This window comes from Hermetia illucens, chromosome 4 (assembly GCF_905115235.1).
Source record: "Hermetia illucens chromosome 4, iHerIll2.2.curated.20191125, whole genome shotgun sequence".
Classification (NCBI taxonomy): domain Eukaryota; kingdom Metazoa; phylum Arthropoda; class Insecta; order Diptera; family Stratiomyidae; genus Hermetia; species Hermetia illucens.
In genome coordinates, this window is record NC_051852.1 from 35,998,358 (window position 1) to 36,024,602 (window position 26,245).

General features: G+C 42.5%; 2 protein-coding genes across 2 annotated transcripts in view; one reads left to right on the forward strand and one right to left on the reverse strand.

The window, feature by feature from the left end:
* Positions 1 to 44: 44 nt before the first annotated feature.
* LOC119653421 (gamma-tubulin complex component 6) overlaps positions 45 to 26,245 on the forward strand; it is a 29,118-nt gene continuing 2,917 nt past the window's right edge. The window contains exons 1-7 of the mRNA XM_038057998.1: positions 45 to 819; positions 17,421 to 17,789; positions 17,848 to 18,300; positions 18,360 to 18,513; positions 18,575 to 18,710; positions 18,770 to 18,986; positions 26,008 to 26,230. Of these exons, the coding sequence (XP_037913926.1) occupies positions 424 to 819; positions 17,421 to 17,789; positions 17,848 to 18,300; positions 18,360 to 18,513; positions 18,575 to 18,710; positions 18,770 to 18,986; positions 26,008 to 26,230 (1,948 nt within the window). The 5' untranslated portion in view covers positions 45 to 423. The remainder of the gene's footprint in view (positions 820 to 17,420; positions 17,790 to 17,847; positions 18,301 to 18,359; positions 18,514 to 18,574; positions 18,711 to 18,769; positions 18,987 to 26,007; positions 26,231 to 26,245) is intronic.
* On the reverse strand, positions 6,181 to 7,819 carry LOC119653422 (ketohexokinase-like). Its single transcript, XM_038057999.1, has 4 exons — positions 7,446 to 7,819; positions 7,055 to 7,376; positions 6,768 to 7,000; positions 6,181 to 6,504 (listed from the first exon to the last, which is right to left on the reverse strand). The coding sequence occupies exons 1-4, from the start codon at positions 7,547 to 7,549 to the stop codon at positions 6,246 to 6,248; spliced, it is 918 nt and encodes a 305-aa protein (XP_037913927.1). The 5' UTR covers positions 7,550 to 7,819; the 3' UTR covers positions 6,181 to 6,245.

The following is a 26,245-nucleotide window of genomic DNA, read 5'->3' on the forward strand; positions in this document are numbered from 1 at the left end:
AGCTGAATTGGACTTGAATCCGCGTACTCTAGTACAAACTTTGCAATTTTTCGAACAGCTGGTTTTGTTTATGTTCTTTAAAATTACCGATTATCTCAAAAGTACGGGTTCAAAATAGTGAAGATTGCACCGAATTGACAAATTAACCCTCTAGCAAGCAGAAGATCAAGAAGAGTTCCCGAAACACGATATATTTACCAAACAAACACTAAATTTTCTCCCGAGAAAATCTCGCTTACGATGACATCTCAGCTGTCAGCTGCCAGCCCAACTCCGAAATTCCGAATTACATCCATGACTCAAAAATACTCCGAATAAAACGAATGCGCAGCTTTTGATTGGTGTCAAACACCTTTGTAAAATGTTGTTTTATTATTTTCTTAAGCATTTATCGAAGCCCAGTGCAACCAAGTCCGTGAAATAATGCCCGACGACAATGCAGCAAGTGTTTACGCGCTGGTCGGCACACTATGCGAGTCGTTGATCCGTGAATGTACCCCGAATGAGGCGAGGACCGAAACATCTGCACGGCGGCTGAAGGCGAAGGCCTATGAGATCCTGTTGAAGAAATCCCAAAAACGGGTGGAGGTCAATGAGGATGACGTAGACCCACTTCGGGAGCTGGACGTGAAGAAGTTTGAATTGCAAATCGGATCCAGGTTCAATGCGGAACGGCAGGCGGCATGCGTGGAGTTTGGCAATTGCCTGAATTTTATCCAAGAGGAACCGTACTTCAGGACGGAGACCGCCAAGGCGATTTTAACGTTTTTGAATGCAGTGGGCGATGCAAATCGGCCGGCGGACGACGATGGTGAGGCGGTGAGTGTAATTTTAATCTAACTTTTCAATTGTGCATTTTTCAAGAATTAGGACGTTGTTGATACTATGAAGGAATGTTCACAAGAACGGCTCAACCAGTGCAAGAAACTCCACAATAATCGGGTATAAGTTCACTTAGTTCAACCCTTTGTACAACAAATATCTACGCCACCCAGGATTCCGCCTCTAGCATCCCAAAATATCTAAGCAAGCCAGGACTCTCTTTAGAGTGGTTTCATAACCTACGACATAAAATATGAAATGAATTTCTATTAACTGGGGCAGGCTTGATGAACTCTAGATGTACTTCGTGAGGCTGGTTCCTTATGAGAAACGAAAATCTAGAACCGATCACTTAGTCTATCTTTTCACAACTTTACCGGTTCATTCATCATTCAGTTTCTGCAATTTTTAGAACTTGTTTTCAGACGCTGGAAGCGCTGGGTGTCAGGAATACCAAAGCACAGGACAGAAAGAAGAAGCTGCCAAGAAAACGATGTCAGTTACTACCGTCAGCAACCGTCGTTTCCAGCATCTTCGCAAACACAAGCTCAACATCAAGTGTTTGAAAAGTGGTCATTTTACATCATCATGATCTTCGAAGGGATGCACGGAGTGCTCTAGGAAACACAACACACTAGTCCATTTTAAGCCCCGGGAAGAAACATTATATAACGACCAAACGCGGGATCTTGTCTCAAGTCAAAAACCTTTCAAAGGCGGCAAACGTCTTCACATTACCGGCGGTTAGCAGCAACAGCGTTAGTTATCGTAAAGAGATCGGATGGTCAACTGTCGACTGATCTTAGATTCCGGGTCACAAGTCAACATCGTGTCAGAGAAATTGTTGCGGAAATTAAAGCCCGGACGAATTCGTGTTAATTAGCCTGTGCCTCCACACTACCCCACCCCTAACTGACACCGTGCTTAAATGGCAAACCCGACTCCTGGTCCGCCAACTTTAGAGGCGCAGATCAAATCTCACGCGCCGTGCACTCCTCCCTGAAACCTGGACACAGAGACGTTCTTGCGGGTGGTACGCAGTCGTTCGGTGGCGTTTGAAACCCAGGAGTTTGCCCAATTTCGAGAACAGGGTAGACACGAACTACATTCCCTGCTCAGTAATGACTTCGGCCGGAACTCCAAATCGTGGGATCCATTCACGACAAAGGGCCTCTGCGCACGATTGTGCGGAAATATCGGCGGTAGAGGTATTGTGTTAGGCCACCGCGTGAACCTATCGATGATTGTAAGGCAATACTTAAACCCATGCACGAAGGGCCGATAATGTCGATGTGGATCGTGTGAAAACGATTAGCCTACCTCTTTCTGTATGTGCTTGGTGGCTTTACGCTTCTGGCACGCGGTGCACTGTCTGGCCCAGGATTTAACATCCTTATTCATTGATGGCCAAAAATATCTACTAGTGACAAGCCGATTCGTTGTCCGAATGCCTGGATGCAAAAGATTGTGTATTGCATGGAGGACATCCTTGCGAAAAGCGGTCGAAATATATGGCCTAGGTCCCTTTTCAGAGGTCTCGCAGACTATTTCGCAGGTTGAGTCGAAAAGGGGAAACTCTCGAAATTTGTATTTGGAGTTGTCCCTGAGACTCGAAAACACTGCGTCATCTTTCTGTGCCTCGGCGATTGCCGAAAAATCGACCGTGATAGGGATTTTAACCTCTAAAACGCGTGACAAAGCATCTGCAACTACATTATCCTTGCCGGACACATGTTGGATGTCCGAAGTAAACTGGCTTATGAAACTCAGGTGCCGAAGTTGGTAAGGGCTGTCGGGCTTCTGCTTAAACGCGAAGGTAAGAAGCTTATGGTCCGTGAGCACTGAACGGTCTGCCTTCTTGGGAGTATCGGAAGTACTTTATTGCCATGTACGCGGCTAATAGCTCACAATCATAGGTGCTATAGTTCTGTGGAGCTAGAAAAAAAGAAGCTCAATAGCTGCCAGATTTGGTTCACGTTTTGGTGAAGGGCAGCACCTACCGCGAAGTCTGAGGCATCGACGAATACAGCTAGGGGTGCATCTGTTTGAGGAAATGATAGGAGCGTAGCGTCAGGCAGTTGTCGTTTGGCTAGCTCAAAAGCCTGGGCGGCCTCTGTAGATCACGTAGTCATGCGTGAGTCGTTACTCTTGGGTCCAGACAAGTATTGCAACACTTGATGTTGGGCGGCTTTGAGCAAAAGACGACGATAGAAGTTTAGCATGCCCAAAATCGTCGCAGATCCTTAACCGTCTTAGATTGTGAAAAGTCTATGATGGCCTGAACCTTGTCTGGATCCGGTTGGATTCCCTCAAGGGAAATCATGTGATCATGTGTTGAACGAATTTGCACTTTCCAACGTTAAGTACAAGACTATCTCTATCTACTCTAGGAGACGTTGAAAAATGCATTCGAGATTTTCCGAATGCTCAGACTCAGAAGAAGAGGCGATGAAAATATCATCCAAGTACACGAAACAAATATTAAGGTTTCTCAGGACAGAGTGGTTGAACCTCTGAAAAGTTTGCGCCACATTGCACAGAAAAAAGGCATCCGTATGAACTCGAAAAGTCCGAAGGGGGTGCATATTGCCGTTTCCGGAATATCTACTGGGGCTACAGGGATTTGATGGTACGCCTTGGCTAAGTTCAAGGTCGTGAAAACACGGCAATTAGCGAGGTTATGCGCGAAGTCGTGGATGAGTGGTATAGGATAGCAGTCTCGAACGGTCTGAGCATTCAGACGTCTGTATTCGCCACATGGTCTCCATTCGCCTTTGGACTTTGAAACCATATGTAGTGGAGAAAACCAGTAGCTATATGATGGTCTGCAAATACCTTGTGTGTGTCAAATTCTTTCTTAGCAACAGCGAGTTTCTAGGGTGGCAATGGAAGCACCTTCGAGAAAATATAAGAGCCAGTAGTGCGAATGTGGTGCTGTACATCATGCTCAGCTAGTTGTGACGGACTACTTTCGGTAGTTATGTTGCTGTATTTTTGAAGAAGCGCACGAATGCGAGGGTCGGCTACCTCTTCAAAAATGATCGAAAGACTGATAGTAGAGCAGTTGGCAAGTTTTCCTGAAGACCTGAGCGAACCTGTAACTTGCAGGATCTATAAGACCCCTATTTGACAGATCCACTAGTAAGTCATAGTGGCTTAGAAAGTCTGCGCCTAATATGGGACTACTGATGTCCCCTACTACGAAATGCCATGAGAACGTTCGTCGAAATCCCAGACTTACATCAACTTGCCTGTAGCCGTAAGTATATATGGTTGAAGAATTTGCCGCCGCTAGTTTGAGTTGATGAGGAATCAGTTTGTGATTCCGCGATACCGGGAGAACTGAGACGTCTGCGCTTGTGTCGATCAGGTAATAGCGCTTACTCAAAGGATCGAAAATTGTTAAGCGGCAGGAGCTCCCAACGAGTTTAGTCTTTTGAAGTCGTGAACGAGCAGGGCTGATATATATTTTTACATGCGTGCACCTCGTGGATTTTGTCAGCGCCTCCGACGATCCGTATTCCGCACTAGCCGATGGTCTAAGTGCTTTCCGGAAGTCGTTGCAACCACAACGACTTCAAAAGCACACCACCAACCTTATTCCCACCCAACTGCTTCATTTCACGTAGCAGTTGGCTCGGGGAGCGATCGCCTAAAGTGAGCTCCGTCAGCAAGTAATTCAGTTTTGCCGACTCACTTACCAACGGTCGCTTGATGATAAGATACGTAAAGATTGACGTTACAGTAATAATCAGACAAGTCTCACAGTAGTCGATCGGATCATAACGGATACATATATCCCTAAGTGAACACTTCACTGTAGGCAACATGCCTACAAGAAAGCCAAATCCACGGAGACAGCACTCGATCAACTTACGGCGAAAATTGAGAAGGTAATTTCCGATAAAGAATACGTCCTAGGCGCATATATGGACATCGAAAATGGCTTCAATCATGCTTCATTCGTTCCGACTTGTAACACGACAAGATAGCGTGGAATCGATCCACTGTTAATCACTCCTGGTAATAGACACAATGGAGGGCACAAAGATCTTCGAGCATTTGCGGACGATCTAACCGTAATAATTATCGGCAAATTTGTGGACACAGTATGTGCCCGCCAGAATACAACATTGCATGTAATCCACAGTTGGTACCTCCATAGTGGACTTACGGTGAACGCTAGTAAGACTGGACTAGTTATATTCACTAGGAAGTAGCTACACGCTACCCACTATAGCAGGGGCGGGAGTCTAGCTGGTACAAACAGTCACATATTTAGGAACACATCCCAACTGCAAGTTAACATGCAAGCACCATATCCAGGAACAATACCAAAAATTCTGCAGATTACTCTGGTGGTGTAGGACTGCGGTAGGTAAGAAGTGGGGATTTTCACCAAAACGGATTCATTGAATGTATACATCCATAATAAAACCCATTTTGATGTATGCGAGCATCGTCTGGTGGCCAACTTGGCCGACTGAACGAAACATTCCTGATGTGAGTGCCGGGTACTCAAACATCGTTGGTAATGTGAAGCTGACAGACTGGCCCGTCAAGGTTCTGAATCCACAATGGTGGGGCTAGAACCAGCTTTTGGGATCCAGCAAGAGTGGCAAGGATTCACGCAGCCGAATGGAGTGATTTGAAATTCTGCCGGCAGGCGAAAATCTTTATGAAGGAACTTGGAGTCGTGTTATTTTTGTTGTCCCTTAAGAAGTTGGACATGAAAACCCTAATAGGACTTTTAACGGTATACTGCCCCTTAAACTACTACATGGAAAAAATCGGAACGGTGGTCTCAGTCATATGCAGCCAATGCGAGAAGACCTCAGACGAAGACACCTTGCTAAGGTTTCCTTCAAAGAAGAGTCTACACATTCGCTGACACTGGAGAATATCCTCAGATTCTCAATACAATGGGCCTAGCAAAGGTCCGAGGACTTGGTGCTGCGACTCCCTATGTGGACTTGAGATCAGAATTTATATAAATACCATTGGCAAATTTACCATATATTGGACTAAGTCTTAAGAAAGGCATTACTATGGTTGTGACTATAAAAATCCGTGTTCATGGGTTTGGTAATCCCATTTTACTATTCTTTTTCTGACCATCTCAAACAATGAACGTAGGAGCATAGGAAGGTGGAAAAACATTCCGTGTCTAAGGGGAGGGAACAAATTCATTGGACAATTGCAAAACAAAAGGTTGAATTTTTAAAGGGCAACCACTGTCAAAGGCTTTTAATCTGAACAGTAACGACGCCGTCGCATATTACGATCTTGTCTAGCATATCGCATTTATACGTAAAACAAGCTGACTTTGATTTTTTCAACATAATTTTAAAAAATAAATCCCGTGGAATGTCTGTTTTTATTAAATTATATTCTCTACAGTCACTACTCAGTTCATTCTACAATCATTTCTCTACAAACTTTCCAATGTGATCATAACCGAATGCACTCAATTTGAATCCAGCAACTTTGTTGCCTAATTCCACGGAATCCCTGACCGTCCTTCCTTTACTTAGAAAGTGGATAACTGCTGCACAAAATGTGTCTCCAGCGCCCAATGTATCGACAATTTTCTCCGGTGGATATGCTGGAACGTGCTCGAAATGGTCTTTTTCATCTAGAATTGTGCAGCCCTCGGCACCCCAAGTGCAAATTATTATGCATCTGAAATGAGCGAAATATTCATCTTAAATCTGGTGATTATTGAATCAAAAAATATCCGCAATTTTTTTTTCTATCTCTCTATCAGAAGAGGCAAATTTTGTCAGCGTCGTGGAAGTATAATCTAATCAGCAAAATTTTCCATTAAGGCTATCTACACTTTTGTATATTCCGAATACTAGCTCAGAACCAATATGCTTAGTTTTTATATGCTTGGTTAAAATATAAATATTTGCAAAGATTCGTATGAGCTGGAATATTAGTACCTTTTATTATCTATACGATTCCTTAATTGATGCACAGCCTCTTTAGCCTTTTTCCAGCCCAAATGCATTGAGATATCCTTTCCAAGGAATACATAATCAACGGCATTGGCAAGAACCAGTAACTCTTCCTTCATTTTTTCAAGCTCCATTGAAATTTTGATCGAGCTTTTAGTCTCTCTATTATAATCTATGATCCGTTCAATCATCCGAGTGGTTTCGTCTGGATTCCTTCCCTAAAAATACATTCCATTGATTTCATAGCCATTCCTGCAACTGGAACAATTTACCTCGAAATGAATCCATTTGTACTTATCCAGGTTGACCCTTTTAAAGTCATCATATCGCAATATAGGAAAGTTATCGTTGCAATGTATGATTGTACGCGAATGTGTCTCCAAGTTCAAGATAACCGACGAGAATGGTGGATTCTTTTCAACTTGGGGACAATTGGCATTTGATATGCCCCTCTCGCGACAATCATCATTTATATATTGGAATGACTTGGCGGCACTAATTACTCCAAGAAATTCACAGTTGCTTCCGAGTTGTCGTAAGACAGTGCAATTGTTAGATGCATTCCCTCCACGTTGCCAGTGACCCCTCAAACATCTGTCAAAAGGCGGAATGCTTGTCTACACTTGTGCCCTAGTTTGTTATGATTCCAATGTATTATATAACCTTTTATCCGTATCTTCTTGAGGATATTGCTCGCAAACATGAATTATGTCTAGAACACACATCCCAACACAAAGTATCAATTTATCATCTTCACTCTCACTCATTTTGCTAATACAAAGAAGCAACACTAGATCAACACCACACTTACTTTCAAATATGATGACTTTCACACTGAAATGGGCGACCAAATGCAAAATGAAATGCGTGACAAAGGCTAATATCAATAAAATTCCATTGAGAAACGGTCGCAATGGAGGCACATAGATGGGTTGTGTTATTCATCTTATATTGTACATGTAGATGAATCGGTCGCTATAAATTGACTTTCTCGTATCCAGCCTTACTCCTATCAATAAAGTAAATTGATAAGACGGACACATTATTCGTCTATCGCATTCGAAATAGTCAGTCAGTTGTAAGTCAATCCAGAACAAAACGAGTTTGTACGTTGATAGCTTTTGTATTTATGTATGGGATGAATCAAACTAAAGAAAACTATTGCCACTATGGATGCAAGCTATTCTAAATGCTTGACAATAGTATGATTATGGACGCCTGTTATGTTATCAGTTTATTTATAGAGTTAATTCAATTGCTAATCAGAAGCATTGAGACTGACTACCTTTGACTAGCTCTGACAAGAGAACAGACAGATTGAAACTTATTGAATAATGTTACCTTCAATAGTTATGAGACTACACCTGCGATAAATTATTCACTGAGAAATTTCCTGTTTCTAAAGCACATAGAAAACGAACAGAGTTATAAATATCCAGAGTTATAAATATCCAGAGTTTTCGCTCTATTTGTTGCTTTCCGGTTTAGGATAATGATTGATATTTAACACCATTTTACTTTACAGAACGCGATGTCTCATTTCGGATGTGATCAGAACGTATCACGCCACTAGTCCAACGCAACATCTTCATCTCCATTACCGCAAGACGCCGTTCATTGTCTTTTATAATCGGCCAACACTCAGAACCATAGAGAGCAACAGGACGGACGACATTGCGGTAAATTTTAGATTTGAGACGTTTGTTGATACGTCGGTCACAAAGAGCACAAGATGACACACCAGATGAGTTCGTGTGGCGCACGGTCAAACGTCTTATCTAGATCCAGAAATGCAATGTAGAGAGGGCGATGTTTCTCACAGTGTTTCTCCATGAGTAACCGCGCAGCGTGTATTGCGTCAGTAGTTCCGCAGTTTTTGACAAATCCGGCTTGATTCACGGTTATTTCAACGATTTCGCGAATACGGCTGTCAAGAATGCGTTCAAAAGTCTTCATGGTATGGGAAAGTAACCGGATCGGACGGTAATTTTAACATTCTGCTGGACTATCTTTCTATTTCCATATTCGAACAGTGGTTCTTTCGTCGTCCTTCCTTCTTGAATAACCCGATTAAAAAATTAACTGAGTCACAGTGTTGGGTCACAGCTCTTCGCTTTCCAGAGCTCACATGCGATGTCGTCAGGTCCTGTGGCTTGCCCCGATTTCATTCGCTTTATTGCCTCCTCGACTTCAATTGCGCACACAGTTAAGTCCTTGAGAGTTTTACGTGAGCACCTGTCTGGAAGACTTAATCCCACGGTCTTCTTAGGACCCGAAGTATGAGAGTCCAGGAGCTATCCCGGTTCTCATGGTACCAGTGTACCCGTGGTAAGGTTTCGTGACCAATTTGCGACTTCAGATGAGTACCCGTGCAGACTCGGGTCTGATCGCCCTGATTAGGCCTTTGGAGCATTCGCCTACTGCATCTCAGCCGTCAAGACAAAGTGAGTACAGCGTCTCCCGGTACCACCACTATGGAGGGTCTCCTCGGGCACTTGGTTTTGGTTTGGCCGACAGGGTTACCGCCCCATCTTCCTCACCGCCACCTCTGAGCACCAGTTGCGCTGACAGGTGGAACGGGTCCAAATGTCGGCAATGATTGTGGAAGTGTAGGATGAACAAATTCTTCAGTTGAAATCTGCTCGAAGTATTTTTGCCATCTATCCGTTGCAGCTCGACGGTTGGTGTACGTTCGTTATGGCTTTTAGCAAGTCGATACAGATCTCTTTCACTACCCCGAGTGTCCAGTTTATCGTAAAGATTTTTGTAATGGTCCGCTTTCTTTGCTTCGCGGTTGGCATTCTTATAAATTTACCAATTGGCTGGTGTTTTATAGTTGAGAAATTTGTGGTAGAGGCATTTCTTTTTATGGACCTTCATTTCAACATCATCATTCCAAAGCCAAGTATCTCGGTTGATGTACCGCTTACCCGGCTTGGTGACCCCGAAGATTGCAGAGGCCGTTTGTGAATCGTGTCTTTCATTTGGTTCCACGATTCTTCCACTTGCGTAATAGTCGGTAATCGTGTGAGTGAAATCATTTCTTCTCACGAAATCGCCACCATTCAATGCGCCGCGGGCCAGTGCGTTCCTCACATTGTTTTATCGGTAGCTTAATTCGGAGGACGGCAATCAACGGCCGATGTTGAGGTGCGATGGTCTCATAGGGAACGGCTTTGCAATCAGTGACAGTGGTAAAATGTCGGCGTCTTATGAGAATATAGTCGATTTGCGTTTTACTGTTCCCACTATAAAATGTAGGGAGATGGGACACTCCTTTGATGAACCATGTATTCATAAGTACAAGATCATGGGTGTCCGCAAAATCGATTATACGCTCACCACCCTCATTGCGCGCGGTGCAGAAGTGAATAGTGCGATCAGCTAATATAATGGTGAGCTTCATCAGCCTTTAATGTCATCACGGAAACCCTCTGACATGACAATGCCAACACCATGTTGAGTGTGTGGGCTACCAAAATAGAGCAGTTTATAGTCATTTTTACCGCCTTCGCGTTCAATGTCGCAGCTTTTGGCACCAAACCATCGGGTTTCTTGCAGAGCGCAAATATCAATGCGCTTTTCCGAAGGGCTCTTGCGAGTTCCTCGATCTTTCCAGTCAGGGTACCAACATTTAGCGTGCAGACACGTATTTGTTTTGTTTGTTTTGTTCAGACTAAGTTGCTTACGTCCTGACACCGTCCATGCGTCAGGAACCCTTACCCATTTCTCGACAGGACGGGGCCCGTCCTGCTGCGTCGACTGAGGTGGACGCCCTAGCATTTCTCCGAGTCTTGTGACTCAATCCGATCAGCGTGTTTGTAACGACATTGTATGCATTTTCTTGGTCGGCCTGTCGCGGGACCTGTCACCAAAGAGATCAGGTAGAATTTAGCATAGTGGAATAACTCCGACTATACTCTATTGATCTTTTTCCCTGATCTCAGCATTTTATTTTTGTTTTACTGAGGATTCTGCAGAGTACGTTGCCTCAAACCCTCCTCTTTTACATGGGCCAGTATACTATGTAAATAGCATGGCGGACCTTATGATCCAACACAATCGGAGAACCATGTTACCGTACGAGTCAGATACCCGTCATCCAGTGGAATCCGCTATCCCTGAATGGCCGACGAGTTTGCTGCCCTGCATGACGCAGAACAGTAGAGGAGCTGTGCATACTTTTCAAGAACTTTTAAAGAGGACTGAAAGACATTTTGGCGAACCAGTAACAGTGGCGCATAGGTATAACCGACGAGCTATGTCCCATTTAAGGGTGAATGGTAATCATATATTGCTCAAAAGTGCCAGTTTCAGGGGGCTATTACAAGAAAGGCGAACGTGTCCACACCTAATGCTCGACATACTGTCAAGAAATAGAACTTGTCATAATGTCGATTAACTTTCAAATGTTGGTTCAGCATGTTAAAGACAAACCAAGAGAATAGACGAGCTAGGAATTGAGAAGGGCACACCATGGTATTCTGAACTGCATCACCAAGAACAATCCTGAGAATTAAATGCTTCTCAGGATTGTTCTTGGCTTACATTTTTGCCATAGAACAAAAACATTTTGAACTCCGTATCAATGGATTAATGCCCACAACACTTATCCTTTATAGATTGTAAAGTTTTTTTGCCAAAGAAGCTTGAAAGGGACGAATTGTTAGTGGCATTGGAGAAGCAAAGTTAATTATCTATTGCTAAACTATCAGAGCGGTTCACCGTGAATAGTACTAACATAGAAAGACGAATCCGGTTCCTGGGCTATGGTGTAATATTTGATTCGTGGTTTTGCCACGATCTTTCCCACATGAACAAAGAAGATCACCTAAAAACACTGCAGAACCGCTTCCCTAGAGAACGAAACATTAACGTCAAAAGCAAGTGTTTGGTTAGATATTGAAGGGATTATTCACTAACGCGTTAATGAAGCATTGAAGAAAAAATCTCCATCTATAAAAAACAGAGATAACGTCATATTTCAACATGATAGCGATAGGTCTCACTCTGTTACACTCACCCAAAAATTGGGGAATTTGGTTGGCAGAAATTGGTCCAACCCCTGCACTCCTCTGACCCATTTAGATTTTTACTTGTTCTGCATTTTCGACAATTAATTGAAAGGATTTTTTTACACGCTTTTTACGCTCTAAAAAACAAATTTACAGATTTCTTCTCATCCAAATCGTCTGAATTTTACAAAAGAGAGATTTTCTTCCTAACAGACCATCGACAGTATGTAATAAACTGCAAAAGAAACTATGTGTTGAATCAAAAGTGGAAATCGTGTTGTCATCATCAACGACGGGACAACACAAATCGACCCTTATCTTTCAGTTAAAAAGTCTCAACAGTGATTTGTTGTCTGCGTCGATCTAGTTCTCTACCGCTTACAAGGCTTCACTGCAAGAAGACTAAACACAGGAGATTCATCTCCCAGTGCATTGTTCAAAATTGTATGGTGGGAAAAAATCATTGCGCATGTTCAAACTTCTACGGTAAATGCGCGAGAAAAATTCCGCATATTAAGTCTGGTAATAGTATCGTGTATGTGATGCAATGTATGTAAATGAAATCTATTTGGCGACATCAATGAGCGTTGACCGGTACCACACATGTTGCTGATTCAAAGCAAACGTGCGGATGTAGATCATAGAAATGTGAAAACTTGGCTGCAAACATGTGGCATTACACAGTTGCTTATGGCTTGTCACATGGAATGGGGAAACACACACAGGAAAACCATCTAAACGCCATGGACACACCGACGAGCCAATATATGAACCACAAGGGCCACGAGCCAGTTAGCTACCTTGCTGCTACCACACGAATACGTAATGACATTCCGTGCTCTCTAGACACTTGATTTGCTCCTCCTGTATTTAGTCTTCTTGCTTAACTGTCAAGTTTTTGCTGAACATTTACCCTTTTGAAGTGAGCTCGAACATGCCTTTCTCTTTATCATTTCCACTTTTATTGTATCGCACAACAAGGTAATCGAAAGAATCAACCCCCATTGTCATATTTTATCTGTCCCTCATTCTTGTTTGGGCAACATATTTCATTTTGACTTCATTGACCTTCAGATCGACTTTTTTGCTGCTGATTCGAGGTCCTAGTACAGAGAGAGAGATAATTTCTCTGTTTTTGGCCTGAGTCAGTTGTTTTGGATTCTGATTAGATATTCGATGTCAGTCATGGCTATTTTCATAAGTCGGATTAGTTTGACGACATTCCAAATTCAGGCATTTAGCTTGTTGAAAATCTAGAAAGACTTTGTGTTCATCGAATTTTAGTTTCCAGTTCTCTGGCACCTGTTTAACTTAGAATATTTTCTCTATTGTAGATCGTCCTGTTTTAAATCTGATGCATTTACATCTTTAATTTTCATAACGTTCTTATATGTCGAGCGTAAAATGCTTTTCTTGATGTTGAAGGGCGATAGGAGGATGGAGATCATGTCGAGGGTAGCACACAGATCCACCTTAAAGCCGGACCTGGGGACCACTTCATACGGTACTCTGTAAAGATGTGATATGCCTGAAGAGTCGCACCTGATTGTTAATGCAAATGATGTTACGGCATATGTTGCTGCAAAAACCAAAGACTTGGCATATCGACGCGTTAGGTAATCGCATGGATGACTGCTCATAGTTTTAGCCCTTCGCTGGGGAAAAAAACCAAAATAGTCATCTTACTTAGAGTGGAAATCCCGACGTTGCTTCCAATAGCAATCGACGACAGGATTATAGAATCAAAGCCAACGGTTAACTATTTATTTATTTATTTATTACATACAATAAACAGAGTAAATTCCAGTTACTTATACTTATCACGAGGTGGAGAAAGCAATAACCTTAACCTAGGCTTAAAACTACCGAAAGAAGAGAAGTTTTGTGTTATAACTACCATAAAATCTAGAAGAGAGTCCGAGCTCCGTGAAGGGCACGTTGAAAATGTCTGCGTTAGGTGCATTATAAGGCGCAGGACGGCAGAAGACGTTAAAAGCAGAGCAGTCCAACAGACCCGAGGAAAAGTTAAAAAATGGCCGTAAATCCAGGTAGATTTCGAAGACAATGGCAAAGGGTTCTTTGAAGGAATAATTTCCCTTTCTCCTTTCTCACTCTTCCATCCTGAATTGAATGCTTCCTAAGACGATACAATGAAAGAGCTAGCCTGAAGTGAATGTGTCAAAGGTTTCCGGACTAATTCTTTGATGACGGGAAGGTGTTAAGTCGATAGTCTGATGGCAAACCATGCTCGGTCCGTTCTTTAAATCCACTCACTGAAATGAGAACTTTTGTCGAAAAACGCCTCACAACGTATTCTATCTTCATCGTATGGTCATTGCAGAAACAAACAGATGTCTGTGAACCACTTTAATCTGTCAAAAATCGAACCAACTACATTAAACGCAATCAAAGCAGTCAAATCTCTCGAGAGTCACGCGTTCACACACCTAGAAGCGCCAATCCTGAAGATCGCAGGAGTAAAATAACTGCATCAACTATGAAAGTCAACATCTACGTAGTACATAGTTATTATCAACCTATGAAAGTTATGGTAGAAGGGTACATATCCATCTCAACCAAGAATAGTATGCATCTCCAAGAAAAAATACAGGTTTACAAATAAGCATTTCTCTCTACCTGCAGACAAAATTGACGTCATTCATTTCAGGAAAAATCAATGATCATCATCGTGATCACAATGACACCGAAGAGTCATGTTTCAATTAGACATGGATCGAATTCTTGAAGTCGAAGTTTTACTTTGTTGTCTGTTTGTTGTGTTTGAATAAAGTTGTTGACGACTCCCATCCCACCTTTCACAAGAAAAAAGGTGTGATGGGCGTCTACCACAACGCCATTGCAAAACACGCAAAATGCCAATCTTGTACAGATAAGACTGAAAATCTTCACGCCTACTTATGAGCTGGGTAAGGAAGTAGTCAGTCAATACCTAAGTTATCAATGAGCCGCGCAATCAATCTGCCTCTTGTCTCATTTTGCCAAGAGACTTGAAACTCATTTAGTGTACGTTGCCATTCTTCACGGCTCTTCTTCCTTGCGTTTGTATATGCTTTACGTTTCTTAGAAAAAGGGCAACGGGAATCACTCCCGCGATCATCATCACCGCCGATTTAGAGACAGTGCGGTACATAGACGCTACCCGCAAAGCTCTCCGTTTCTGTACTTGCGCAGAGCACTTACAATATACTTCCTTGCCAAGAACATCAGCCCATAACTCTGCGCCTTAGAGCCAATCAGACTGCGTTGAACTCAACTGGAGACGTCACCTGCTGGACGTAGGACTCCCAATGTTTGCCATTAGTCAACTTAAGGCCGAAACTACAGTTGCAGCTAGACTGAGTTGAACATCAGTCCAAGGTACCTAACTATTCATTTTAACTCGATTATAGACCCGCCAATCGACATGGAATGCAGGGTCGGGATTCTCTTTTTAGTCAGGATGACTACTTCGGTTTTTTTTCCAGTACAAGAGGAAACCATGAGCAAGCATCCATCCGCTTATCCATCGCATCATTATGCCGTCTGCTTTATGCCTGTTCGACAGTATGTCTCGCAACAAGTGCCGCAACATCATTTGCATAACCGATCAGATGCAACTTTTCTGGCATGCCGAGTCTAAGCAGAGTATCATAGGAAACTTTCTAGAGGTCCGGCCCTAGGATGGATCCATGTGCTACCCCCGACGTAACCTCCATCACCCCCTGACTCCCTAGCGTCCCATAAAGTAAAGAGCAGTTCCTCAGATAAAGTCTCAATATCCGTAAAAGGTGGGACGGCACGCGGAAAGTATTGAATAGTGTGCCTAGAATGTCTTTCTATTTTACAGAATCAAATTCATTTTTTACGTTAAGCGTCATGAGAAGCATCACCTGTAGAGCTCAGCCGCTGTGTGCCTCCGTTCGATGGACGGCATCCATGGCTTGCATAACTCGAGTGTGATCTCCCTAATCGAAAGCCGGAAAGCCATAGGATAAACCCCCGGCAGCACGTATGGCTTCAGCGAGTCTATTTTTAATGTGCTCTTCGAACACTTTCCCGCCAGGGTCAAGCATACAAAGTGGTCGACATGAAAAAGGCAGCTCAGGGTCACCTTTCACTTTGCTGACCATCGCAAGTGACCTTCCATCGAGAAGGGAAAATGCCCAATTTAAGCAAGCGTAAGTCTGGCTGATGTTAGCGCACCAGTGTGTATATCTCTGCCGGGATACCACTGGATCCTGGAGCCTTCCAATTCTTTTATAGGGAAAATTGGACAGTCCTTGGCGCCCTTCACGACGCTGTCATCAGCCCGAACCGGATGCTCAGGGAATAGTGCCCGTACAAAGCGGTTCATCTGCTCGGCCTTAACAGAATTTCTACAGAATTTCGAGGTCCTGCGAACAGCAAGCTTTACTCCTGCTTATTGCGCTGCGGTGTCTCGTTATGGCAGATCTGTACTCTGTCATTGTGGTACATGCCTCCACCCGAACGTTTAAACGTTGTGTCAAGCGGAGCTCTGCAATTTCCGCCGTCCACTGGTATGTAGAAGGCTCACCACGTCGCGATGGCCTCCTGAGCATTAAAGCTCCGCAGGCTATCGTTATCAGATTCATAACTGAATTTACGAAGGTGTCGGCGGCAGCGCCACCACCCACAGGAGTGCCCTCCAGTGCTCCAAGAGTTTTGACTAATCTCCCTGTGTTCAGTTTCGCGACGTTCGACGCACAGGAAGAGCACTGAGGTGGCGCACGCCGAGAGCTTGTGTCGAGTCATTTCGAGGGCGATGTATTTATGGTCGCTTTCCGAAAAGTCTTCCAGAACTCGCCACCCGTCGACCAGCGACACCAGTGATTCTGAGGCATTTTTTATTTGGGAAGAACGTAACTGTAATAATGTAAATAATTTACAAAAAGTTAATCAAACACTTATCAAAGTTATCCTGGAATAGCAACAAACACTCCTGCACATATGGCTCCCAGTGTTCGTCAATGTTTGTCCTCAACGAGTCGTACTTTGTAATCGACTCCCGGTAGCTTTTGGTTGTACTAGTAAGTAAGTAGTGGTCGTGGCTAGGCTACGCAACAATTCTTTCGCTTATCAGTCCAAACTGTTGTGATTTTTTTTGTGCTCGTTTTTTTTGGGGATGGTCTTAAACAATACTATTCACGTGTTATTCAGATTTTTTATTATGACATATTCCAAGTACGAAGCCACATCAATTTTCCAGATTGTCAATTCTTCCATACATACTTTGAGCTAATCCCAAGCTATTTTTGTGCGGAAATGTACTGAACAACAAAGTCCATATAGGAAAACAAGTAAAACCTAGATTCACTTAACTGGTAATATCAGGGTATAATAACCGATCTTGCTACCAGATGTTCAAAGTTCCACGTTCAAAGTCCCGTAAGTCCTGTAACTATGAAGTCGATGCTACCCCTATTTTCATGAAATCTACCCTATTATTCGTATGATTCCAGATTCCAGAATCATTCGTAATTCAATAAAATAAGTTGGCTCCTACAGTTATATTCTCAAAATCATGTCTCCACTTTCATAACCTTTCATTAACTAAGCCGAATTAAAGTCGTATCTAATGATGTATCTATTATTTGTTTTTCAGGATATGCATCTGCTCATCCCTGGCCCATTTACCTTGCATGCAAACTTCAGCGAGATCTCACATTATCCTCCGGTGCCCAGCAATACTACATCTCTGGCTACAACTTTCAAAAGTTTTCAATTACTAAAGAACTATCAGAACATCTTGTATGAACCTCAGTTCAGATTTCCGGATGAATTAAGATCCATTTCAAGAACTGATTCAACATTTAGTTTTTTGACTAGCGCACAAAAGCGACCGTCAGCAATATCGTTGAGTAATTGCCAAGAAACATGGAAGTGTGGCTTAAATATAAACCCATCATCATATCGATTTTTCAACCTAACATCACCATCGCCACCAAGTGTAAGGACTGATGTTACGAAGAAGGTAAATTTTACCAAGAAGCTAGATGTAGAAATAGAGAAATTCATCTTGCATTTCCCAGATCCAATCCACAACTTGCAAAAGCGTCGCGTCTTCTTCCAACCTCTTGCCAATACAAAAAGCCAGTATACAAACATTGAACTGGAGTTGGGAATCTCTAGGGGACGTGGCATCTTTATCCTCAAGCTTTGTTTCAGAAGTGGAAGCAATTCTCCACTTGCATGGTGCCAGATCGAACAAAATGGGGCAGAATTTTGAAGCGAAGATTGTGCGTTTTGATCGATTTCTTGCGGATCTCAAAAATGTCACCATTGGTATCCAATCGGATTCGTTTAAATGCGATGAAGTTATGATATTCCATATGGAAGCGAACATAACAATAGCAGATGTCTCACCACTAGTCATGCAGAAATTCGTCTTGCCATTCCTCGAATGCGGATCATGCTACAAAAGATTGCAGTTGATGACGGCGAAGAAAAATCTGCCATTCCTATTTGATGGATTTATTTTCAAAGTAAGTGTTTTTATATTTTTCTGCACAGAAGATGCTCATCAATTGTTGTATATTTCTAGGCAACTTGCAATGCTATCGAGGAGTACCTCATCAAATTTCGGCAATTTGTAGTTCTCTTCGAGGATCGTACTCTTCTGGACTTCCACAGAAGAATGAAGAAAATGATGAAACAAATAACATATTTTGCTCATATTTTTGCTATTCATCCGGACGGTAATTGAGTTTGAAGGTGAATAAGGTCTTGGAATAAATCACAAAAAATATTCTTTTCCAGTTGAGGTAGATGTACGACCTCCGGTAGGCTCACAGTTCCTTGGATATCTCTACAAAGAAATTACAAACACAACGCAAAAAGACATCATTATGCTTTTGGTGTATATTCTCAAGCAATGTTGTTACGCATATTTCAAGTAATATTTGTGGTGATGTGTCCACTCTTCGTTTTAAACTAAATTTAAAATTTCCTCAGATATCTACAAAAGTGGATTTTCCATGGAATGCTGGACGATCCCCGAAACGAGCTATTCATTTGCTTTGTGGATCATTATCGAGCCAACACAAAGTACTTTTTCGACAAGGCCTACTATGTTCGAAAAGAATCTGTACCTGGGTTTCTACAAGGACTAGAGGACCAAATTTTACAATGTGGAAAGTATACGATGTTGCTGAGGGCATATAATCCATCGGTAAGTTACGGAAAGTTATGATTTAGTTAGTTTTATAAGTAGTACACATAAATTTGCTTATGAGTGCGAACAAATGGTGAATACTGAGACTACAATGCTTCTTTCTCAAGGAAGAAGGTTCCATCTAACAGACGCCGCCAAATCTCTGTCCATTTTAAAACGAAAATCTACATGCTGGTACCCGGCTAATGCGAATATGAGCAAGGAGTCTGGGGAATTCTGTATAAACTTCTCGAATTTTGCCTTACAAGATTTAACTAGCTCCGTTTTCCATGTGAAATCTAAGATGTAGATTGATTTCGTATGATAAAAATATTCATCCTGGATTGACGGCTAATTCAACAACCGAAGCTATTTACTCAGCTTGTAACTTTTTGGTGTGACTGTGCAAGAACTGAGAAAGTGGCTGGAACATTAGCTTCGCAACCTCACCTCCGTACACGGTTCAAATTTAGTCCACGATCATCAATGTTTGTTTGTCTAAAAGGAGTAGAATTATTTACGTAGATAACTACAGAGATATGAGACCGACCTTTTGTTACACCAAGGCAGCATGGTTTTGCTCATCAATATGAATGAGAAGTCAACCGTTAACATCCTTTACAGGATCATTGAAAGATTTACGACCACATGCAAGTCTTTTCGTAATGCGGTATACACTTCTGAAATCATTGTGTTCTGTGGCATCTTCTGCTTCCCTGACCAGCGCAATAACAAATTCCCTCATGTTACGATGCGCACTACGTTGAATTTTTCGGGATTTCACACTTTATCGGAGTTCGAACGCATGACGCCTCCCACCACTCGCAGTGGTCAATAGAGCCTTCCGTTCATCAATCTGCTTCCATGATTCCACAGTCAGTCAGATCTTATGAGGCCTCGTCGCGGCCGATGACCTGGGTAGCACCCGAGAAAAGAGCCTTTTTTATGGCAGCCCAACGCTCATCAATATTCTCTGGCGGATTACTCAGAATATCTGCGTCCGATCAGCAAGGTAGCTCTTCCACTGTCATATAAGCGGTCTATGTTGAACTTGAAGACTCACAGCTCTCCGGCCCTGCGAGGAGTGCCGGATGTAACACGCAAGCGACCATCCCTTTCAAGGCCGTGTCAGCGCCTCTTTTGTTACGCACATCGATGAGCAACTCCTAAGTATACTGCTGATTGCGAAGTGCGCAATCTGGAAGACTTTGAGTGTATTCTTAAACCCCAACTTGGGGTCCCACAATTCTTCAAAAGTATTCGTTGAGCTGCAGATCTGAGGGCTGAGCAGACCAGTTTAGCAAGACAATACAATTGTCTCTAAACAAACACATTGCGGTCATTGGTTTGGGGTGGTGGGCGTTGTCTTGTTAGAATTCAATTCCATTCACGTTATCATCGAAAAATCCACGCTAATGAAGGCATCAAGGCAATTTCCAAAACACTTGTGTATTTTTTCACCGCCGACCATTTCACGGACGCCACTAGCGTGCATAATACCACTTCCTCCTTGCTTGAAAGCAAGCACCACAAAACTCGGATGATATTCTTCGTCGACATGGCGTCTCATAAAGGTCACACCTGTTGTTTCCTAACTAAAACAATTAAGAGAGAACCCTAATATTATGTAAATGCTCGTGTACAAACTTACTTGAAAGTTTGATTCACGTTCATCAAATTTTGCTTTGTGCCAGAGTGATGTCATCGAGTCCAATCCAGACGATTCTTTTCTGTTCTGTTAGAGAACCTGTGGGTTCTTTCGAGGTCTGGAACTTTAGAGACCCTCTTCGACAAGTCTTTTCGTGCGGTACGACGACTAGTAATCTTTCTATCTTTTTGAGGATTGAAGGATCCTAAGCCCGACTCCACTTGATGTCGGAGCGGACCAAATGGTAAGCATTTTTTTTTGGTCTACGGACTCCTCATTTGGGTTTAACATCCAAGCTTCTTTCTTTTTGTTTAGCCTTTGTCCCATTCACCAACGGGGTCGGCTCGTAGTGATCTATTGCGCCATTTTATTTTAGAAAAGGCCTGATCTGGATGTTGTGGTAAGGCCTTCAGGCCTTTGATAAAATGGCCCACACAAGCTTCACGGTTTTGTACCAGGGCAGAGGCAACTCGTCACACGCTGCCTCACCTCTGCCCAGGGAGCAGCAGGAGTCGGTGGAACAAAAAAGAGGAAGTCAGCTGCTCTCCATTTGATCCGGTCCGACATCAAGTGGATGCGGACTTAGGATCCCTCAATTCTCAAACAAAATATTTCAGCTCTAGCCAACGCCAAGTGAAGCATTACTCCATCTGATATTAACGACTTGGGTTCAACCAATCAACGATCAACATGGTTTCCGGGTGATTCACATCCATAATGGTCTTAACCTATTCCACCCCTGGTGGACCTTGATCTAAGAATTACGTTCAAAAAGGTCAATCATATACAATATAAGGGCATCATTCTTAGATTGCTCCCAGACCAAATAAATGGATCGCTAATTATCTGGCCGACAGTCCTTGACACAGTTTAGATGCATTCAGCATAAATTTTATATATTCAAACATATTATCCCTCAGAAGAAGTGTTATCATTGATCTTGTTCAACTTTTATCTGTCAGAGTTATGCACTAAGCACATGTTGAATTATCCAACAGCTCCCACGTTACCTACTACCAAATTGTTATGGTAGAAGATTGAAAGGGCTCATAAAATTAAAATGAATATAAACACACATGAATTCGAAGCTTTATTTTAACAAGAGCAGCGGGACAATTAGATGAAAGATGCTGATCTCCTTTCTTTTCTGTAGAAAGCGACAAGAGAAAATCTAGTACTAACTACCTTACTGCGTTGGAAGCACATTAAAAAAAAACTAGCTCAGGAATCCGAGTTGCCCTATAAAAGTAGATTTATCGAAAATTACTTTCCGGTTCCGTTATTGGCGGTTGATTCCTTTGCATCGGTTTTGGGCTGATTGTAGTTGATATCCCAAGTTGAAGAGGAGACTTCAATGAGCTCAGCACGAAAGGGGGTGGGCAAAGTTACCCAGAGGTAACAGGGCTTTTATATCAATCATCCCCAGGCACTGTTATTAATAATATACGTCAACTCTCCCCAACATTTACTGAGAAACTTACAATTCTCCACTGTTCTGTGTCACTAGTTCTAGGGCGATGCAATGAAATTAACCTTTTTGGACTCTACTGTGCTCTTGAAATCGCTACGAAGTTTACGGCTCGACATAATACGCGATGCTACATTCCAGGCAATGATGATGCCTCAAAGCACGTGCGCACGTGAAGTGGCCTATCACAAGCTCCGTCGAGTGGAGAAACAACTTCACAGACAGAAAAAGGAAGTCTGGAAGAACCAGCAGGTCTGTGAACTCGAAAAGTACAGGAAGCAATTGCCCCAGGCAAGGAAGTCTTACCAAGTTAACAGGGTGAAGCCATATACACCTCGATGCTCATCCTGTCGAGACAAAGAAGGAAATCTGTGTGTATTCTCAGCTATGTTGCTAGGCCGGATAGCCCCATCATCATCAACGGCGCAACAACCGGTATCCGGTCTAGGCCTGCCTTAATAAGGAACTCCAGACATCCCGGTTTTGCGCCGAGGTCCACCAATTCGATATCCCTAAAAGCTGTCTGGCGTCCTGGCCCACGCCATCGCTCCATCTTAGGCAGGGTCTGCCTCGTCTTCTTTTCCTACCATAGATATTGCGCTTATAGACTCTCCGGGTGGGATCATCTTCATCCATACGGATTAAGTGACCCGCTCACCGTAACCTATTGAGCCGGATTTTATCCACAACCGGACGGTCATGGTATCGCTCATAGATTTCGTCATTGTGTAGGCTACGGAATCGTCCATCCTCATGTAGTGGGCCAAAAATTCTTCGGAGGATTCTTCTCTCGAACGCGGCCAAGAGTTCGCAATTTTTCTTGCTATGAACCCAAGTTTCCGAGGAATACATGAGGACTGGCAAGATCATAGTCTTGTACAGTAAGAGCTTTGACCCTATGGTGAGACGTTTCGAGCGGAACAGTCTTTGTAAGCTGAAATAGGCTCTGTTGGCTGACAACAACCGTGCGCGGATTTCATCATCGTAGTTGTTATCGGTTGTGATTTTCGACCCTAGATAGGAAAAATTGTCAACGGTCTCAAAGTTGTATTCTCCTATCCTTATTCTTGTTCGTGTTTGTGTTTGACCAGTGCGGTTTGATGTTGTTGGTTGATTCGTCTTCGGTGCTGACGTTGCCACCATATATTTTGTCTTGTCTTCATTGATGTGCAGCCCAAGATCTCCCAAGAGCCCCATACGCCCAGAAACTCATCGGCCCATACCGAAGAGGCTTCATTCCATGCAAATCAGCAACAGGTCAGATATTCTCTGTGCGGCAAGTGATGGGGAACACTTTCGGAATATGGCCATCATTGGGAACTGGGACAATTTCGAGCTCGTTGATAATTTCTCTATCTGATGTCGAATCACAACCGATAACAGCTGCGACGATGAAATCCGCGAATGTTGGCAGCCAAAAGGGACTATTTCAACTTTTAAACATTGCTCCGAAACGTCTCACCATAGGGTGAAAGCTCTTACTTACAAAACAATCGTCTTGGCAGTCCTCATGTATTCTTCGGAGACACAGAGCAAGAAAAATTGCGAACTCTTAGCCGTGTTCGGAAGAAGAATCCTTCGAAGAATTCTTCCCCCCTTCTTGTGGTCGATTCAGTAGACTATATAACGAAGAATCTTATGAAAGATGGTGGATAAAATCCACCTCGATAGGTTGCCGCAAGCGGGTCACTCAATCCATATGAGAGATGATGATAATCCAGTCTGGAAAGTCTATAAGGGCAATATCTATAATAAAAAAAGAGAACAGGGCAGACCCTACCTCAGATATAACGATGGGGTAGACCAGGACGTCAGACAGCTTTTAGGATTACCAAATTGGTAGACCTCGGCGTAAAATCGGGATATCTGAGTTTCTTATTAAGGCAAGACTACGCCGGATACCGGTTGGTAATGAAGGTAAATCCCTAAATTGTAATCAAACTGCGGGAAAGTTAAAGCAATAGACTGGTGAAAACTAAGCGAAACAAAAGCAAAAGATAGTAAACGAACCCAAATAGACATGTGAAACTGCGGCTGACCCTATTGTGCAAATTGTATGCTGGCTTTTGCTGATACTCAGTAAGTTCTAGATAAAGCAGCACTTTTCCCGACGGAGTATCGCTTACCGAGAGATAATAGAAAAATGATGTAATTAAAATACATCCCTACATGGGACATAACAATTAACCGGTTCTTAACTCCCCTTAAAACGTTCATTCCTGCACAATTCTGTGCTACGTAGTTCTAAGACGATGCATTGCAAGAAGACTGAATGCAGAAGATTCAACTCCTAGTGCATTGTTCCAAATTTTATGGTGGAGAAAAATCATTGCGTATCTTCGACCATCGACGATAATTGCGCGTATAAAGTTTGGTGTTAGTGCTGTACATATGATGCAGTGCATTGATCTGCGGCCACGTGATTGTGGCAATGTGGCATTGCACAGCAATTTGTGGGAATGTGGCAAGAAATGTGGTCGATCTGGTTAGGTGTTCGTTGGAAGTTAACCGAATTGCAAGATTGGTGTTTCAACAATATGTCATTAATGAAAGTGATGATGATGAAATCACAGAAGTGGTTTTTCTGTTACGATCATATCCCCTATCACATTCGCGAGTAATGTATGGTCAGAGCCCTCTTTGATATTTAGATAGCCGATCAAAATCACAATATCATATTTATCGAAGCTTCCCCTGGGCTTCACATAGAACTATGACGGAAATTTTAGTATCTCTTGAAATGTTCTTGATGATCAATCAACGTGGCACAATCAGAAATGAAATTTTCAGTGGAAAAAGGAAAATAGGGAAGTCCGTACAATTTTCACCAAACCTAGTTTTTCCGCATAATTTTCATCCCGGGGCTGGATTTTCTCTTTACGACGTAGGTATGGCATGTAACTTTTCCAAAAAGATAAAATTGGGGAAAGTCAGATGAATATATTCGAATACAATTGATATTCCTATGCCAAATTGAAATTTGAGTTTTTCATTTTCCAAATATCATAGACTGAAATGGTTGCTATTCTGAAAAGAAAAGCTCGGGTAGTTGGTAAGATAATGAGAGAGACATAGATACCCAACCGCTGTGATAGCCAAGCAAACAATTATGTGAATCAAAACTCATCCAGAAATGAAGGCCGCTATTGAACTTCATAGCTAGGTTGGTAACCTACTATACTGTGACCCCGAGGCTGCCATAATTTAGAAGGAACACATTAACAACTGAGGGTTCAAAAATATTAGGGGAAGACGGCTTTACGGTTTCCTACCAGAGCAGAGGAAAATCGTCAGGCGCTACCTCACCTCTTCCCTGGGAGCAGCGTGACCGAAGCGGCTCGTAGATGTTAAATGCTCCTTTATATAATTCACAGAACACAACATGACTACGAATGAATGGGTAAAGCTTGGCCAGAGCTGTACATATTATTTTTAAGGATTGAGGGGTCTAAGTCCGCATGGACGGTGGACCAAAAAAAAGATTGTAAGTTGCTTTCCATTTGATTCGGACGGATGCGGATTTAGGACCCCTCAATCCTTCAAAAAAATAAATTGAAGGATCATTTTCTTTCCTGTAAGTTCTCGCCTCAATTATAAGAAGCGAAGCCTATGACACAACTCACTCAGTAAACATATTCCAAATAAGAATCTTATAAAATATAAATGGGGATCGAACATCTTCCATGTAATTTAGATACGCCCTTAATGCAGTAGGCACTTAATCAATTCTTGGTTTATAAAATTTAGAAACCCTGTCATGATGGGTGAAAAACAATTAAAGCGCATACGTAATCAATTCAAATTGGCGCTCCAAAGCAAAGGATCGGCTCACGTCTCTAAACTATCGAAAATTATTATAAAAAGACATTCATCACGTATTCTGATTAAAAAAGGATTCCCAATGATCTATTGACATCTTTCAGCATCCCATCTTCTCTCTGGAGTATCCACACATATCTGTTTGCCTTTCATTCGAGGAAATTCAAGCTATGGAAGAAAATTGTCAAGAATATTTGAAGAAGGTGCGTACTCTTTGCGGCAAACCAATTTCTGCTGGAGATATCTTTAAAGAACGCAAAGAAGCGCGAAAGAAATTCCAGGAAATGGTATTGGAGAAGAGTCGTATTAACTTCGAAAAATGGACAGGTGAGTATCTGTAGA

Coding starts and splice junctions, on each gene's coding strand:
- LOC119653422 (XM_038057999.1), bottom strand. CDS start 7,549: ATGAGTGAGAGTGAAGATGATAAATTGATACTTTGTGTTGGGATGTGT. Junction 7,377..7,445: donor CAAGAAGATACGGATAAAAG/GTTATATAATAC, acceptor GCCTTTTGACAG/ATGTTTGAGGGGTCACTGGC. Junction 7,001..7,054: donor ACAAATGGATTCATTTCGAG/GTAAATTGTTCC, acceptor ATGTATTTTTAG/GGAAGGAATCCAGACGAAAC.